Source organism: Chenopodium quinoa, unplaced genomic scaffold, assembly GCF_001683475.1.
Source record: "Chenopodium quinoa cultivar QQ74 unplaced genomic scaffold, ASM168347v1, whole genome shotgun sequence".
Lineage (NCBI taxonomy): Eukaryota > Viridiplantae > Streptophyta > Magnoliopsida > Caryophyllales > Amaranthaceae > Chenopodium > Chenopodium quinoa.
Genome location: NW_018743850.1, coordinates 5,061,779 through 5,076,253, shown reverse-complemented (window position 1 = coordinate 5,076,253; position 14,475 = coordinate 5,061,779). Strand labels below are relative to the sequence as shown.

The window sequence follows — 14,475 nt, the reverse complement described above, 5'->3', positions numbered from 1 at the left end:
TAATGGTTAACGTTAACCATTTAATTTGAATCTGAAATGTAAAAGACATTGTTGTTTTATGTTCCCAAGAACTACCCTCATTTGATTTTTTAATTTCGACATACAAAATTAATTGCACTCAATCTTTTTCAATTGAATTGGTCAAGTCCCAATTTGTTTCAGTTTAAATTTTTATCCTTTTATCTTTTCTTAGATTAGGGTTTTTAAAGTTACCTATGACATCATGGTTGAAAACTAGGAAGTATGTTTCTAGGTAATTGATGAAGAGTTTTTCTTATTTTTTTTGATGGGGATGAAGAGTTTTTCAAGTAGAGTATTGTGCTTTAAATAAGTACTCTGTAAGATAATTTCAATCTAAATAACAATATAAAACTATATTTAGACACCCCATCAATAATTTAGTTGTGTGGTCTATAGATAGCCTTGGCCCACAAGGATCAATAGCATAAACAATAATCAAACCCAAGTTTCTAGTCTTGCGTAATAATGCATATTTCACAAGATTTCATTAACCAAGATAGGTGACGTCCACAACATAAGCCATTAATACATTAATAAAGAAAATTCACAAGATTAATGATTGAATGTGTAAAAGAGGTTCCCAATAAAGTGCAAAAATAATAAGCCAAGGTACAAGGCCTCTTACCTCGGTTTCATTTCATTTGACAACAGGACCTCTCTTAGATATGGTACACTGATAATTAAAACATGCTTATGCACTCCTGCTTTTGAATGCAACAAGGTGGTAAAGTTGGCTCTGGGCCGTGCTGGGTCGTGCATGGGTACTACATATTTCACAAGATTTAAATTACCCAAGATAGGTGACGTCCACAACATAAGCCATTAATACACTAATGATTAATGATTGAATGTGTAAAAGAGGTTCCCAATAAAGCGCAAAAATAATAAGCCAAGGTACAAGGCCTCTTACCTCAGTTTCATTTCATTTGACAACAGGCCTCTTTTAGATAAGGTACACTGAATAATTAAAACATGCTTATGCATTCCTACTTCTGAATGCAACAAGGTGGTAAAGTTGACTTTGGGCCGTGCTGGGTCGTGCCTCGTGCCAGGCCCACATGCTTTGGGGCAAGTTAGGGCCGACCCATGACTCGCCCATGAGTTTCGTGCCGTGCCGGGCTGAAGTTTTCAAAAGGTTGGCCCGGGCACGGCCCAAGCCCACTTGCCATCGTGCCGGGCTTGCATGCCTAAGCAAAATTACATTGATTTTAGCACGCTTTTTTGTGTCGGGCCAGTTGTGCTGTGCCTTATCGAGCTTCTCCCAAATAAAGGCGGCCCATGGCCCACACGCATAGTACCGTGCCGTGCTTTTTTCGTGCTGGGCTTCAGGCCAGCCCGACCCAGTGCCATCTTTACAAGGTGGTAGCAACTTGATCATTAAAATTTTTTTTGCTAATTAACAAATCTATCTATAAATAAATAATACTAAACTAACAACTGCTGACATCATCCTTTTTCCAAATTGTATACGTGTCAGCTTCTTCTTCAATATTTTCCCGCCTAAACCTTTCTTTTTTCCTCTTCCAATTTTCTATATATATATATATATATATATATATATATATATATATATATATATATATATATATATATATTTTAGAAAAGCTAAATATTGATTACAAAATACTTTTGTACAGTACATTATCTTAAGTTACATATAGCTAATCTTAAGGAAAGCAAATATTACCCTAGTATATATGTGATTACGCCGTCTAATTACAAAATCCACTAAATTTGTTGTAGACATGAATTTTCTTTTGATTATATTGTTTTAATTTTTGTTGTTTTGTTTATATTATACAAAGATTTTATATTTTGAGTGATAATATGAGTTGAAAATGTACATGATTAAAATTTCTTTTTATTATATCCGTGTATCGACATGAGCTAATCTAGTTGGAAACATATTGTCCACCATCATTATCATGACAACAGTAATTTTATAGGACAAGTCTTAAAATGTCAAAGCTGTGCTTACCAAGTCTCATTACTCAGTTTAAGCATTCAAGTCTATCCATGTTTTCATGAAATTTAAAGATCAATTTGACGGTTTACCTGAAGAGACGCCCACAACAGACCGAAGCTTGGTAAGAGCCTAGGACCTTTCACAACAATAATGGAAGGGGTTAATTGTGAAGCTGAAGCTGTAATATCCACGTATGCAAAGAAATAAGAATTGTAAAGATATACTAATGGGAGATCTTGAGATGAGAAATCAATAATGATAAATCATAGTGATATTACTTCACGAACAGAGGGAGTTGTTTATTACGCAACAAAAGTGCAACTATATTTTGCAGAGCAAAAGAATGGATACTGCTGCTAACGAGACATGCATATTATAGGTTTACAGTGAGACTGCATGAAAACTTTAACAGGATATGAGATAACAAGCTAGGTTCATATTATTATTGTATATTTCAGTTTATTAATAAGAATTTGCCTGATGTCAATTAGTATTTTACAATCATCTTTGATGACAGTAAAGTGCAGAATAAGAGATTAATCAGAAAAAAGTCTTACAGCCAACAAAACAAGTAAGCTCCTAGACTTTGCTCAACTAGGATACGACTCAGTCAAATGAATTGTAAAAATGAGTGCCAGCAAGTTACCTCAATAGATTTTTGTAATTAGTTTAGTAAACAACAACCGGTGACTAATTCAAGAACAACTCTCTCACCTTAAGAAGCATCTCCAAGAGAGAACCGAGTGAAAAATGAGAAGATAGGCTCCGATAAAGGAAGCTGACAGACGCCATGTCAACCAGCACATCCGATGAAGTTATGGTACGAATTTTTGTTAGTCCTTTTCTCTCTAATTTTTACTACATTTATATATGCAGTTTGCTCCTTCAACTATCCTGCAGTTCACAAACACATTACTTGGTTCAGAATTACAAAGGTTAGGATAAGTAGAATGTTACAAACATTAATCACATAGAAAATAATATGGTAGAGAATGAAGGAATGTATTGAGTATTTTGCAATATAAATGAGCAGAACATAAGCCCCTCTACTCTGTTGGTAGTGTGTATATATCTGTGTGAACTCTTATCTTTCTTTCATTTTCCTATTCACAGAAAAAAAGCATTAGAATTTTTTGTTACACAAATTTTTTATTCAAGAAACAATATAACTGTGTCGATAAAAATATGTTAATTTGTAAAGAAGTTCGCTTATTATTAGGCAGCAAGAAAATTTAGAAATCATGTGAGAACATGATTTATGCGAGATGAGACAGATCAGCAGTAAGTTAAGCACAAGGCAATAGCAGAACAAAAAAATGAAACTAAAAGGAAAGGGAGGGGGGTTTCTTCGATATCTTAATATGAAAACAGAAGAAAATACAGCTGAAATAGGACCACAACAGAAGAAGTTATAAAATATAAGAAAACACATAAAGGATCTATCCGTTTGGTTGGACAAATTCCAGGAAAGGAATTGAACATATTTTTCGTTTTGTAAATAAGGAAGTCGAACTTTCCCTCATAATTCACATCATACCAATTCCAACCCAAGAGCATATACCTTCCCTGTTAGTAGCCACAATATGTTCATACATTAATAGCAGCTAAAATTTACAATGAAAGAGATGGATGAGAGAGAAGCTCACCAATGCCTTATAATCAACTCATACAGTACATTCACAAAGAAAATAATTAAAAAGGGTGAATGAAATCACACATATTCAGTGTAATGTTTTCTATTTTCTTGTTTCCTCAGTGTGATGGAGATGTAAAGCATTTCAAGAGAATTAGCAAACAGTTACTGGCATCGCTCTCAGAAATAATAGAATCCATTCCAAGTGCAAATCCAGAACATAACAACTTCCTTGCTGTCGCAAGCTATTTCTACCGTACTTCTTCAGCTATTAGGGGGCTTCAGAGTTCGGAGAACAGCCTAGCTAATGAAACTGAGATACTACAATCTCTATCTCAAAGCAGTGATATGGCGAAAGGCATCTTAGGGAAACTTCAACAAAATGGACAGACTATCATGGATGATGAGGTGAAGAACATGATAAAACAGCTAGAAGAAATTATTAATCAAATGGGTCATGACTTGAGTTTAATACCACCATCTGCATTTAAGGATGAAGAGTATGCAGATATTACAATCAGCTCACTCTCAGAGGAGATGAGAAATGTTCGTTTTGAGATCAGTCCAGTACAAGAAACCAAGCCCAATCAGCAGAAAACAAATCAACCGTATCTGGAGAATCACCCAAATGTAGAACTAATGCCAATAGAATCAGACCTATATTCAACCAGCATGGTAGTCTGCTCAGAAAACTCTCATGTATCTATCTCCACAGATAATGGAAGCCATTAGAAGTGCAAGTGAAAGCAGCAATCGAATTGTTGGAAACATGAGTAACAGATTATCAAGAAGTATGACAGAAGTTGATACCCATATGGAGCCAATGTATAAGAGTTTCATTTGTCCACTTACTAACCAGGTCATGGATGACCCAGTGACCATAAGTAGTGGACTGAAGTACGAGAGGAGGGCTATCACAGAGTATTTCAAAAAATTTGGAAATTCAGAAGAAGTTGACTGTCCTATCACCAGGGAGAAGCTCCAGAGCAGGGCTATGAGTCCCAATATAGCATTAAGAAACATAGTACATGAGTGGAAAGACAGAAATGATTCTGCACGACTCAAAGTCATACGTGCAGCTTTGTCCATAGGTAGCACAGAGAGTATGATACTCGAAGCATTGAAGGATTTGCAGAACCTCTGCCAAAGAAATCCCAAGAAAATAAAGGAAGTGTACAACATAGGAATAATACCATTGCTTGTCAGGCTTCTGGAGTTAAGAGACAAAACTGTGAGATGCGTAACATTGGGAATGATTCGTTTATTAGTTGAGCAAGGTGAAGCAAAGGTTAGTACCCTTCTCTCCCTCTCCCACACCCTCCCCTAATAAGAAGACTTTCCTTTTATTATCCATATATATGAATTGAAATATCTTAGGAAAAATGAATGTTAGATTTGGCTAACAAGTAGATATTAGAGGCAAAAGGACAGAGAAGTGATCAGCTAACAGAAAGACCCAAGAGAATAATGTATCAGCTGTAAGAAATACAGATATCCAAAGCTGATGAACCAAATGGTACAGATATTATAAATCCTTATTTATTCGGCCTAATAGTTTTTGTCCGGCAACAGTTGCATTTATGCACAAAAAGCAGCTAATTTTTTTTTTTTTAATTTTTTTTTTAACAAGACTATTAATTTATTCATCTGACTGATAATACTGGATGAGCAGGAGCAAATTGCGAAGACACCAGCGATATCTGCAACAATCAGAATGCTGTTCAGCAGCTACCAACCAATAAGACACGCTGCACTATTACTCCTAATTGAGTTTTCCAAGTCTAGTTTTCTCTCAGAGAAAATAGGAGGTGTCACTGGAGGAATTCTGATTCTGCTTCAAACAAAATACAAAAGATCTATAGACACCTTTGCTTCAGAAGCAGCAGGTCAAATTTTGAATTATATGGAGCGGTGTCCCAGCAATATTAAGTTCATGGCAGAAATAGGATACTTGGAACCTCTTCTTAGCAATCTGATTGAAGGTAAACCCAATATTTACTTCTCATTGTTTTGAGTTACCATTCACAAATCATGCCAATTTCCCTTAAGTTTTCTATGCAAAGTTAGCCAACTAGAAGTATTTAATGCATTTAGACAACATGATCTAAACCATGTAAAATCTTGAAACTGTGAGCAGGATCTGAGGAGAGGAAGTTGGAAATGATGACCTACCTAGGTGAAATAGTACTTGAAGATGACAGCAAGACTTATGTGGCAGAGAGAACAACTCCTGTTCTCATCCAAATGCTGCACAACGGAAATCCCTTGACTAGAAAAGCTGTCTTTAAAGCTCTTGTTCAAATATCCTCTTACTCTGCCAGTGGTAAAATACTAGTAGAAGCTGGAATTGTGGGAGATATGATTGAAGAAATATTTACCAAAAAAATATATAGTGAACCGATGGATTCACTTAAAGAAGCCTCGGCAATACTAGCAAATATCCTCGAATCTGGGATCGGATTTGAGAATCTGACTGTAAATAGTCAAGGCCATACCATGGTTTCAGGTTATGTCGTATTCAACATCGTCTACATGATAAAAAATTCCACCCCGGATGATCTGAATTTGAATCTTATCAGAATCCTCTATTGCATGGCAAAATCTTTGAAGTCAGATAACCCAATTACATCAGCTGTCAGGGAAGGTGAAGCAAGCTACACACTTATTGAACTCATCAACAACCCAAGTGATGAAATTGCAGTAGCAGCAATAAAACTTCTGATTCTACTCTCATCCCACATAGGGCATTTACTAATTGACAGACTCTGCAAATTAAATGGCCAACCTGAGGGTCTTATCCGAAGCCCTTCTAACTCTAGTCAGATCACTGAAAGGCAAGCTCTATCAGTCTCATTTCTGGCTAAACTTCCTCATCAAAACCTCACTCTCAATCAGGCTTTGCTCAGTAAGAACACAATCCCTGAAATCTTGCATTCAATAAGTCAAATCCAAAGAAGCGGAACAAGACAAAACAGGTATGCCTGTATGTACTTGGAGGGGCTAGTAGGTGTACTAGTCAGATTCACAGCAACATTATATGATTCTCAGATGTTGTTTTTGGCAATAAATCACAATTTCACTGCAGTTTTAACTGATTTGTTATTGGAAACATCAAAAGATGATGTCCAAATCTTAGCTTCTACAGGATTAGAGAAACTCTCAGCACAATCAGTACGTCTCTCAAAGCCATCCCAGGTTCTTCCATCACAAAGAAAGCGAAAGAAGTTCTTCAATCTTTTCTACCAACCCAAGTTTTTAGCCTCTGGGTCATCAAGGAAGACCAAAGTGGAACTTTGTGTAGTTCATAAAGGTGTTTGCTCCAAAAAAGATACATTTTTCTTAGTTGAAGCAGGGGCAGTTGAGAGACTTATTATGCCTGGATCATCAGAATGTTCAGGTGGCTGAAGCTGCATTATCAGCATTATCGACATTACTGGATGATAACGTTGATGTGGAACAGAGTGTGAACATACTGGATGAGATGAATACGATACAACGAGTGTTAAAAGCAGTGCGATATCATAAGAATGAAATTCTGTGGCAGAAAGCATTTTGGATGATTGAGAGGTTCTTAGTGAAAGGTGGGCAAAGATCTTTATCTCTTGTATCACAAGATAAGTTATTTTATATTACAGTGGTGACTGCCTTCCATCATGGAGATGCATACACAAGACAGACGGCAGAAAACATTCTACGATACCTAGATAAGATGCCAAGTCTCACTGGCACCTTTACCACTTGATTTTTCCAATGGTGAATGTGACACTTTGAATATTAGAGAGATTAAGTACACGGTGATCCTAGAAATAACGTGAATGACAAAGAAAAAAATAGATATTAGTCTGAAAATAACACTTGTATAGACTTGGGAGACTTAACTAGATGTTTATTGTTCTTTATGCATACAGGAAATCACTGTGAGAAAGGGATTCTATTTTCCCTTGTAAATAAAACTATTTCCCTTTTGGACTTAACAGGCTCATAAATAATCAAGAAGGAACTGAGACCATGAATCCTATTTACATTTATACAATGCAGTTGATCTCTTTCATCAAACTACTTTTCATTCAAAAAGGCTCCAAGCTATTAATGGAGTAACAGCCAGATTTTTCATTTCCGAGTTACTTAGGGCCATACCATCAGGCAAGTTTTGTTAGTATCCATTAGCACTAAACTTAAGATGTGTTTTTGTTAAGTTACACTTTTCTCCTTTTTTTTTTGGTTGTAACATAATAACTGTTGACACTATTCATATCCTTCACTTTGACCATCCTTGGTTATTTACGATTAAAAACCTAGTCACACGGAATCTTGTTAGATTCATCTGTACATGAATTTTCAAATCATCAACTTATTTTATAAATAACAGATTAATACTCAGTTTTAATTTGTCCAAGCAATGTACAAATCATTAAATTATACAATACTTTTTAGTAAGACACTCACAGCTCGCCTAGAGAAAAATTGAAGCATATGAAACCTCATCAAGCAATTGCAGAGATGTTTCATTCAACTCTTGATTGGAAAAGACACTTTACAGACCTATTACTTGACAGCAGCTAAGAAGTATTGGACAACTAATTATTAACACGTAATATATACTATATAGTCCATTCTCCATTGTATTCCAAAATTGAACAATTTTCTTGATACTGACTGAATCAGCTTTCATTGATGATGAGAGAATTATATGTTTATTCATGTCAGTAATCTCAGTGCCAAAACAATGTGTGTTGGTAACCTTCATAGAACAGGGTATTAATGAAGCTATAAAGTGTACTTTTGTAAACACTATTATGAAGTATGAAAGTCCAATGATGTTCTACCTATGTGCATACGCTAGAGAAGTACCTATGGAAACATGAAATAAAATTGACCTGAAATTACAAACAAGGATAAAGGCTCACTTGTCCACTGATGTTTGCAGTCCTTATTCAGGGTTGTATCCCAGTTCAGCGAGCAGACTCATGAGTAACAGCGTAGCTGAAAGCAAATCTCAAACTCTAATTGTGAAACCACTCTGAATGGAAGCAATCAGAGTCATGCATCTCTGACAAGCCCCAAGCATTCCTCTATTGTTTTAGCCTCAAGAAAACTGCATTTACATGAGCAAATGCTTCGACTGTTACCTGAACTAGGCTGTTCATATAACCTTTTCCTCATTGCACTGTCCCCACAGGTGCAAAGACTTCACAATAAAGATGTAAGAAACCAAGTAAAGCGCTCAATATCCTCATTATCATACTTGATAACAGAGTTCACCAAAAATCTCCACACGAACAAGTTCCATTCTTGAATAAATGAAAGCGGACAGAATCTCTTACAAGTATTTCTCTCTGTGTAATTTTAGATATGAACTTTGTTGCAGTGTGGCAATCACCACAAACCCTAAGATTCTTAACCACTCTAATGGGGAGGCCAGGCGGTACAAACATCATGCCGAAAACAATTGCAAGTCTCTCACTGTGATGCTTCAGTATTCGCATCTTTTCGGAATCCTCAACATCATGAAGAACAGAGCTCAAATCAGGTTTATAACCTTCCTCAATCATCTTCAGGTTCAACTTTTCCATCTCAGCATATATCTGGTCCAAATACGGGCTGGACTGATCGTCAGCAGAGAATACATGTACTTTATTCTTAAACTTAATCCAACTATAACCAGGCTCTTTCCTTATGCCTCTATCTCTCATTCCCTTCCTCAACTGAGCTACATGTTCCCATTTCCCTTCAGCAGCATATAGGCTGGAAAGCAAGACATAACCTGCAGGGTGTTGAGGGTCTAGTTCAAATAGAGAATCGGCAGCCCAATTTGCGATTTCCATGTTCCCATAGACTCTACATGAACTCAGGACTGTACCCCAAGCAATTGCATCAGGGATGTAAGGCATCTCAGAAATAAAACTCTTGGCTTCTTCTAACCTCCCAGCACGACTGAAAAGATCAATCATGCAAGTATAGTGATCAGGAGTTGCAGCTACACCATGTTTTTTCACCATCAAGTCAAAATACTGTTTTCCTTCTTCTACTAGACCTGCTCTGCTACATGCTGAAAGAACACCGACAAAAGTAGCTTCATCAGGCTTAAGTCCATGAGAAAGCATTTCCTCAAATAAATGCATTGTTTCACGGGCCTTTCCAAATTGAGCATATCCAGAAATTAATGCAGTCCAGGTGATTTCATCCCTGACATTCATCTCGTTGAACAACTTTAAGGAATCTTCAATACTTCCACATCTTCCGTACAAGGTAATGAGTGCGTTAGAAACAGCAACAAAGGATATTAAACCAGACAATAAAGCTTGATTATGAAATTGAACACCCTCTTCCAAACAAGATAAATCAGCACACGAACTAACAACACTTCCTAATGTAATGTCATCCGGTTCAATTGAATTCTTTTGCATCTCGAGGAAAGTTTTAATAGCTTCCTCAGACAGTCCACTCTGATTATAACCCACTAGCATTGCAGTCCATGAGACAGTATTCTTGTGGGTCATTCTCTCGAATACTGCCCTTGCATACTGTATGCAATTACACTTGCAATACATGTCAATGAGAGCACTGCCAGCAAATACGTTCCCTTGATATCCTGTTCGTATTATATAAGTATGAAGTTCTTTCCCTTCTTTCAAGAATCCCATTCTCCCACAAGCAGCTAAGACACTTCCAAAAGTAAACTGGTCCATGGCAAAACCTTCCTCTCGCATCTTTCTCATCAGAACAACAGCTGCCCTATCAAAACCATTCTGGGTAAGTCCTGTAATCATAGTTGTCCATGTAATCGAATCTTTATATGGCATACTATGCAACAAACACCACGACTCATCAAACATCCCAAGACGCGAAAGCCCTGCAATCATAGTATTATACATCACCAAATTCCTCTCAGGTGCCTCCTCAAAAACCCGTTGTGCATCACGAACAAATCCCAACTTGGAATACATATCAACCAACGGATTAGCCACAAACATATAAGAAAGAAACCCACACTTTACAATTTGCCCATGAAGCTGCCTACCCAAATCAACACAATCCATATTCAACGACAATATAAGCATCGTTGAAAACGTTATCCTATTTAAGTTCATAGTACCCTTCTCTAACATAGTCCTGTAACCCATCACAGCACTATTATATTTCCCACAATTAGCATACCCTGAAATAAACGCATTCCATATAATACCATCTTTAATTGGAATAGAATGAAAGAAATCCAGAATTTCGACCAGACGGCCCGCCTTGGAATAAGCTGACAATAGAATGTTCCAAGAAAAGGGGTTTGGTTTTGGCATTTGATCGAACACATGGCGTGCATAAACCAAATTTCCGAAGTGATTGTATGTGCTGATAAGAGTGTTTGATAGAAAAGTATCTGGGTTTTGATGATGAAGCAATGAAGCTTTTTTACAAGTTTAAAGTTTAGAGTTTCGCAACATTTTTTGAGGATTGAGGAGTAGTAGTTTGAGGTTGTTGACATTGTATTTTGACCGTTAAATGTGGCGGGGAGATATTATTTGGTTTTCATATTTGTATTTTTATATTTATGGATTTGTGAATTTTGTGGGAAAATTTGTTTCAAGTAAAGAAAAGGGCTTAAAGCTATAAATAATATTGTCACTAAGGGCGGATATTAAGGGCATATTCGGTAACGATTTTTGAAAAATCTTCCAATATTTTTACTTGTGATTCAAAATAATGCAAGTAATAATCTAGTGTAGTTTGTAAAGTAGTGTTTATCAAAAGTTATCTCAGATATCTTAAATAGTACGAATTAGTATAATTTACTACTCACTATTAGTGAGAGAATTAATTTTGTCACACCTTAATGTGAGAGCACAGTTCTCTATGCTCTTCTCACATAGGGGGGTGCCAAAATTAATTAAGGGTGTGCTAAAATCAAATTTCTATTAGTGAAATAGTGAACATGTTTTTCTAATAGCTAATTTGACAAATACCTACTCCCTCCGTCCCATAATACTTGACACAGTTCCCATTTTCGTCCGTCAAATAATACTTGACACGTTACTAATAATGAAATGGGACCACTAACAAAAAAATATTTTTTTACATTTTCTCTCTCCTTACCTATCCCACTCCTATCCCATTTGTTGTTTTCTTACAATATAAAATACAAAAGAGAATCTTTTATACAACAAACAAATGTTTTAAATGAACCCACTTATAGTTTTCTTAAACTACATGTCCACCCCAACATCCCAATTATTATGGGATGGAGAGAGTATAAAATATGCTAGCTGCCAACTATTGGGCTGAAATATAATTAGAATTTAGAGAGTATTAATTGAATTGAAATGAAATAAAAAATATAATAAACAAATCCTAAAGAAAAAGGCCTGCTCTTATCGCTACATGGACGAAGCTAGAATGTCAAATTGTTATAATATTTCCAAGTATCATCTCATATGGTAGAATTTCATGAGGTAAAACGAGAAAGAAAGAAAAAATATAGTAAATGAATTCATGTTCTTACTAAAAATAGTATAGATCATAAATTTTTGCCATGTGTATACAAGATTGGACGTTGAAACGCATTTTGCTACTTAGATTTAATAAAAGTATTGCTTTCTTTACCCCCTTAGTTCTCAAATTATTATCCTCTTAGATTTGAGTATGCGTATTACTTGTGAAAATTAGATGATAAAACAATACTTAGGTTTACTAGTATGCGACTATACGGTGGATTAATTAGAAGAAAAAAAATTAGATAGATAGAGAAAGATTTAATGGTAATATAGTTAAAGAAGTTGGGTGCAGAGAATGATTTTCCCATTAAACATTTTCTTGTGAAAAGAAAAAATGTTATGTTTTGCCCATTTAGGTAGCGGATAGCCTAACTAAACTTCATTAGTTTCTAGAAAGAATGTCACGTTTTCCTCCATACTTGCACACATTTTCTTCTCCTCTCATCCATCTTCTTCCTTCTACATCAAATTTCCTCTCCCTTTAAAATTTTCTTGAAGCAAACAAAAGAAAATCATTATTACAATTGTGTTTTACCTTAAAAAAAATTCCATACAAAATCATTTTTCCATAAATATTTTGCATAATCATTTAGAGACTGACCAAAATAGTATACATGAGTAGAGCTGTTAAAAACTGACCCGACCCGAAATACCTACCCGAATCCGATTATTAACCGACCCGTCTAAACCCGGTAAAAATGATGGCCCGAACCCGATATGACCCGACCTGAAACCAACCCTAGACCCGAGTTAACCCGAGTATTTGAGACCCGAACCCGAACATGAACCGACCTGGAGATGACCCGACCCGAATATAACCTGTAAAATATTGACTTGAACTGAACCCGACCTGAACCGAAATTTAACCCGACCTGTTAATAACCCGACCTATTCCTAACCCGACCCGAATTTAACCCGACCTATTACTAGCCCGACCCGATCTGTCACTAACCCGACCCGAAATCAACCCGACTTGTTATTGACCCGACCCAAATTCAACCCAATTTGTCATTGACCTGACCTGAAATCAACTCGACTTGTTATTTTGTACATCTTTATTATTGTAGATCAGATACTGAATAAAGATATATGCTATATATATTCTAAGCTACTCGTTATGTCGAAACTTCGTAAGGCTAAACTACTCTATGTTAATATTGATCAAAGTATTTTGTCTTGGATGCAGGGAGACCAAGTCGATCCAGCAAAAGAAAGAAGCATCATCCCCAAATTTAGGTGTTAATTATAGTATATATTTGTTGTACATATATATACCAAGTCTCATATCTTAACCTTAGCATACATGTACATATCTGCATCTCTTTAATTTAGTATAAACACTCCACATACGCATCAAAATCAATTAAGAAGAAACATTTATTTGTTTTAGATTCAAGTACTTGATAATTATAGTTCAGCTACAATGAAGCATTCCAATAATAAAAGAAGACCGCAAGTAATACTAAGCATATAGACACATCACATCTTTATCACAAACATTAAATACAGCCCTTTCGGCTTGACTACATGGAAACCTCTTATACATTCTTATACCCTCAAGGCCTCAATAGTAACTACAGCAACAACTGCCATTAATACATTTACAAAACCTAATTAGCCATTTCCTGAGTGGAAAATCCTAGTAACAGGCAAAAACCTCCTAGGTGGGAAATTTCTTGCTTCTCCAAATCACAACCATATTAATCCAATTTTGATTCCAATTGCTTTCATTTTCCAGCAAGCCATTCCTCTACAAGAAACTACAATTTATGAAGATGTCTTCTCTCTTGAAACGAACACAGGCCTTAAATTAGGCACCAAAATATGTGTATGAAAAAACAATGTATGAGAACGTGTATAGAAACAATAAAATTTAATGATGTAGCACAAAGCAACTTGAGAGCAAGAGCAATAAAACATCTAAACCATCATTGATAGCACTTAAAATAGGAGGACCCATATCATTAACCATAACCAAACATTTGACTGAACTAATTTTTGTCATAATGTCCATATCAATCAAACCTATTTGCAAATCATCCATCCAAAATGTGTTTGAAAAACTTATTACAATAAATTAAAAGGAAAACTTTCGAGAGTTTTTTCTCAAAAAAAAAACTTCCACGATGACAGCCTAAAGCGCAAGCATGTGTAAGCTGAAGCACATAACACAATAAAGAACTAAAAAAGAAAGACAGTTAAACCAGAAATAAATACCATGAAAGAAAGTTTGCCTAAGCCATAACAAGATTAAATAATTTATGCTAGACTACATCCCAAACTTTCATGCATTTGCAATAGAAACTAGATGGAGTAAATGATTAGCATCCAGAATATGCAATTTCAAATATAATTAAAGAGCTCACTAA

At 35.8% G+C, this 14,475-nt stretch overlaps 2 protein-coding genes across 2 annotated transcripts; one reads left to right on the top strand and one right to left on the bottom strand.

Moving 5' to 3' along the window:
* The first annotated feature begins 2,706 nt into the window (after positions 1 to 2,706).
* On the top strand, positions 2,707 to 7,867 carry LOC110686049 (putative U-box domain-containing protein 42). Its single transcript, XM_021862622.1, is given in 6 exon segments — positions 2,707 to 2,807; positions 3,744 to 4,324; positions 4,326 to 4,908; positions 5,293 to 5,602; positions 5,758 to 6,991; positions 6,993 to 7,867. Coding segments are annotated over 6 exon segments (3,108 nt in total). The 5' UTR covers positions 2,707 to 2,777; the 3' UTR covers positions 7,363 to 7,867.
* Positions 7,868 to 8,318: 451 nt separating this feature from the next.
* LOC110686048 (putative pentatricopeptide repeat-containing protein At1g68930) lies at positions 8,319 to 11,376 on the bottom strand. The gene is given in 2 exon segments (XM_021862620.1): positions 8,319 to 11,001; positions 11,004 to 11,376. Coding segments are annotated over 2 exon segments (2,220 nt in total). The 5' UTR covers positions 11,101 to 11,376; the 3' UTR covers positions 8,319 to 8,878.
* Positions 11,377 to 14,475: the final 3,099 nt, after the last annotated feature.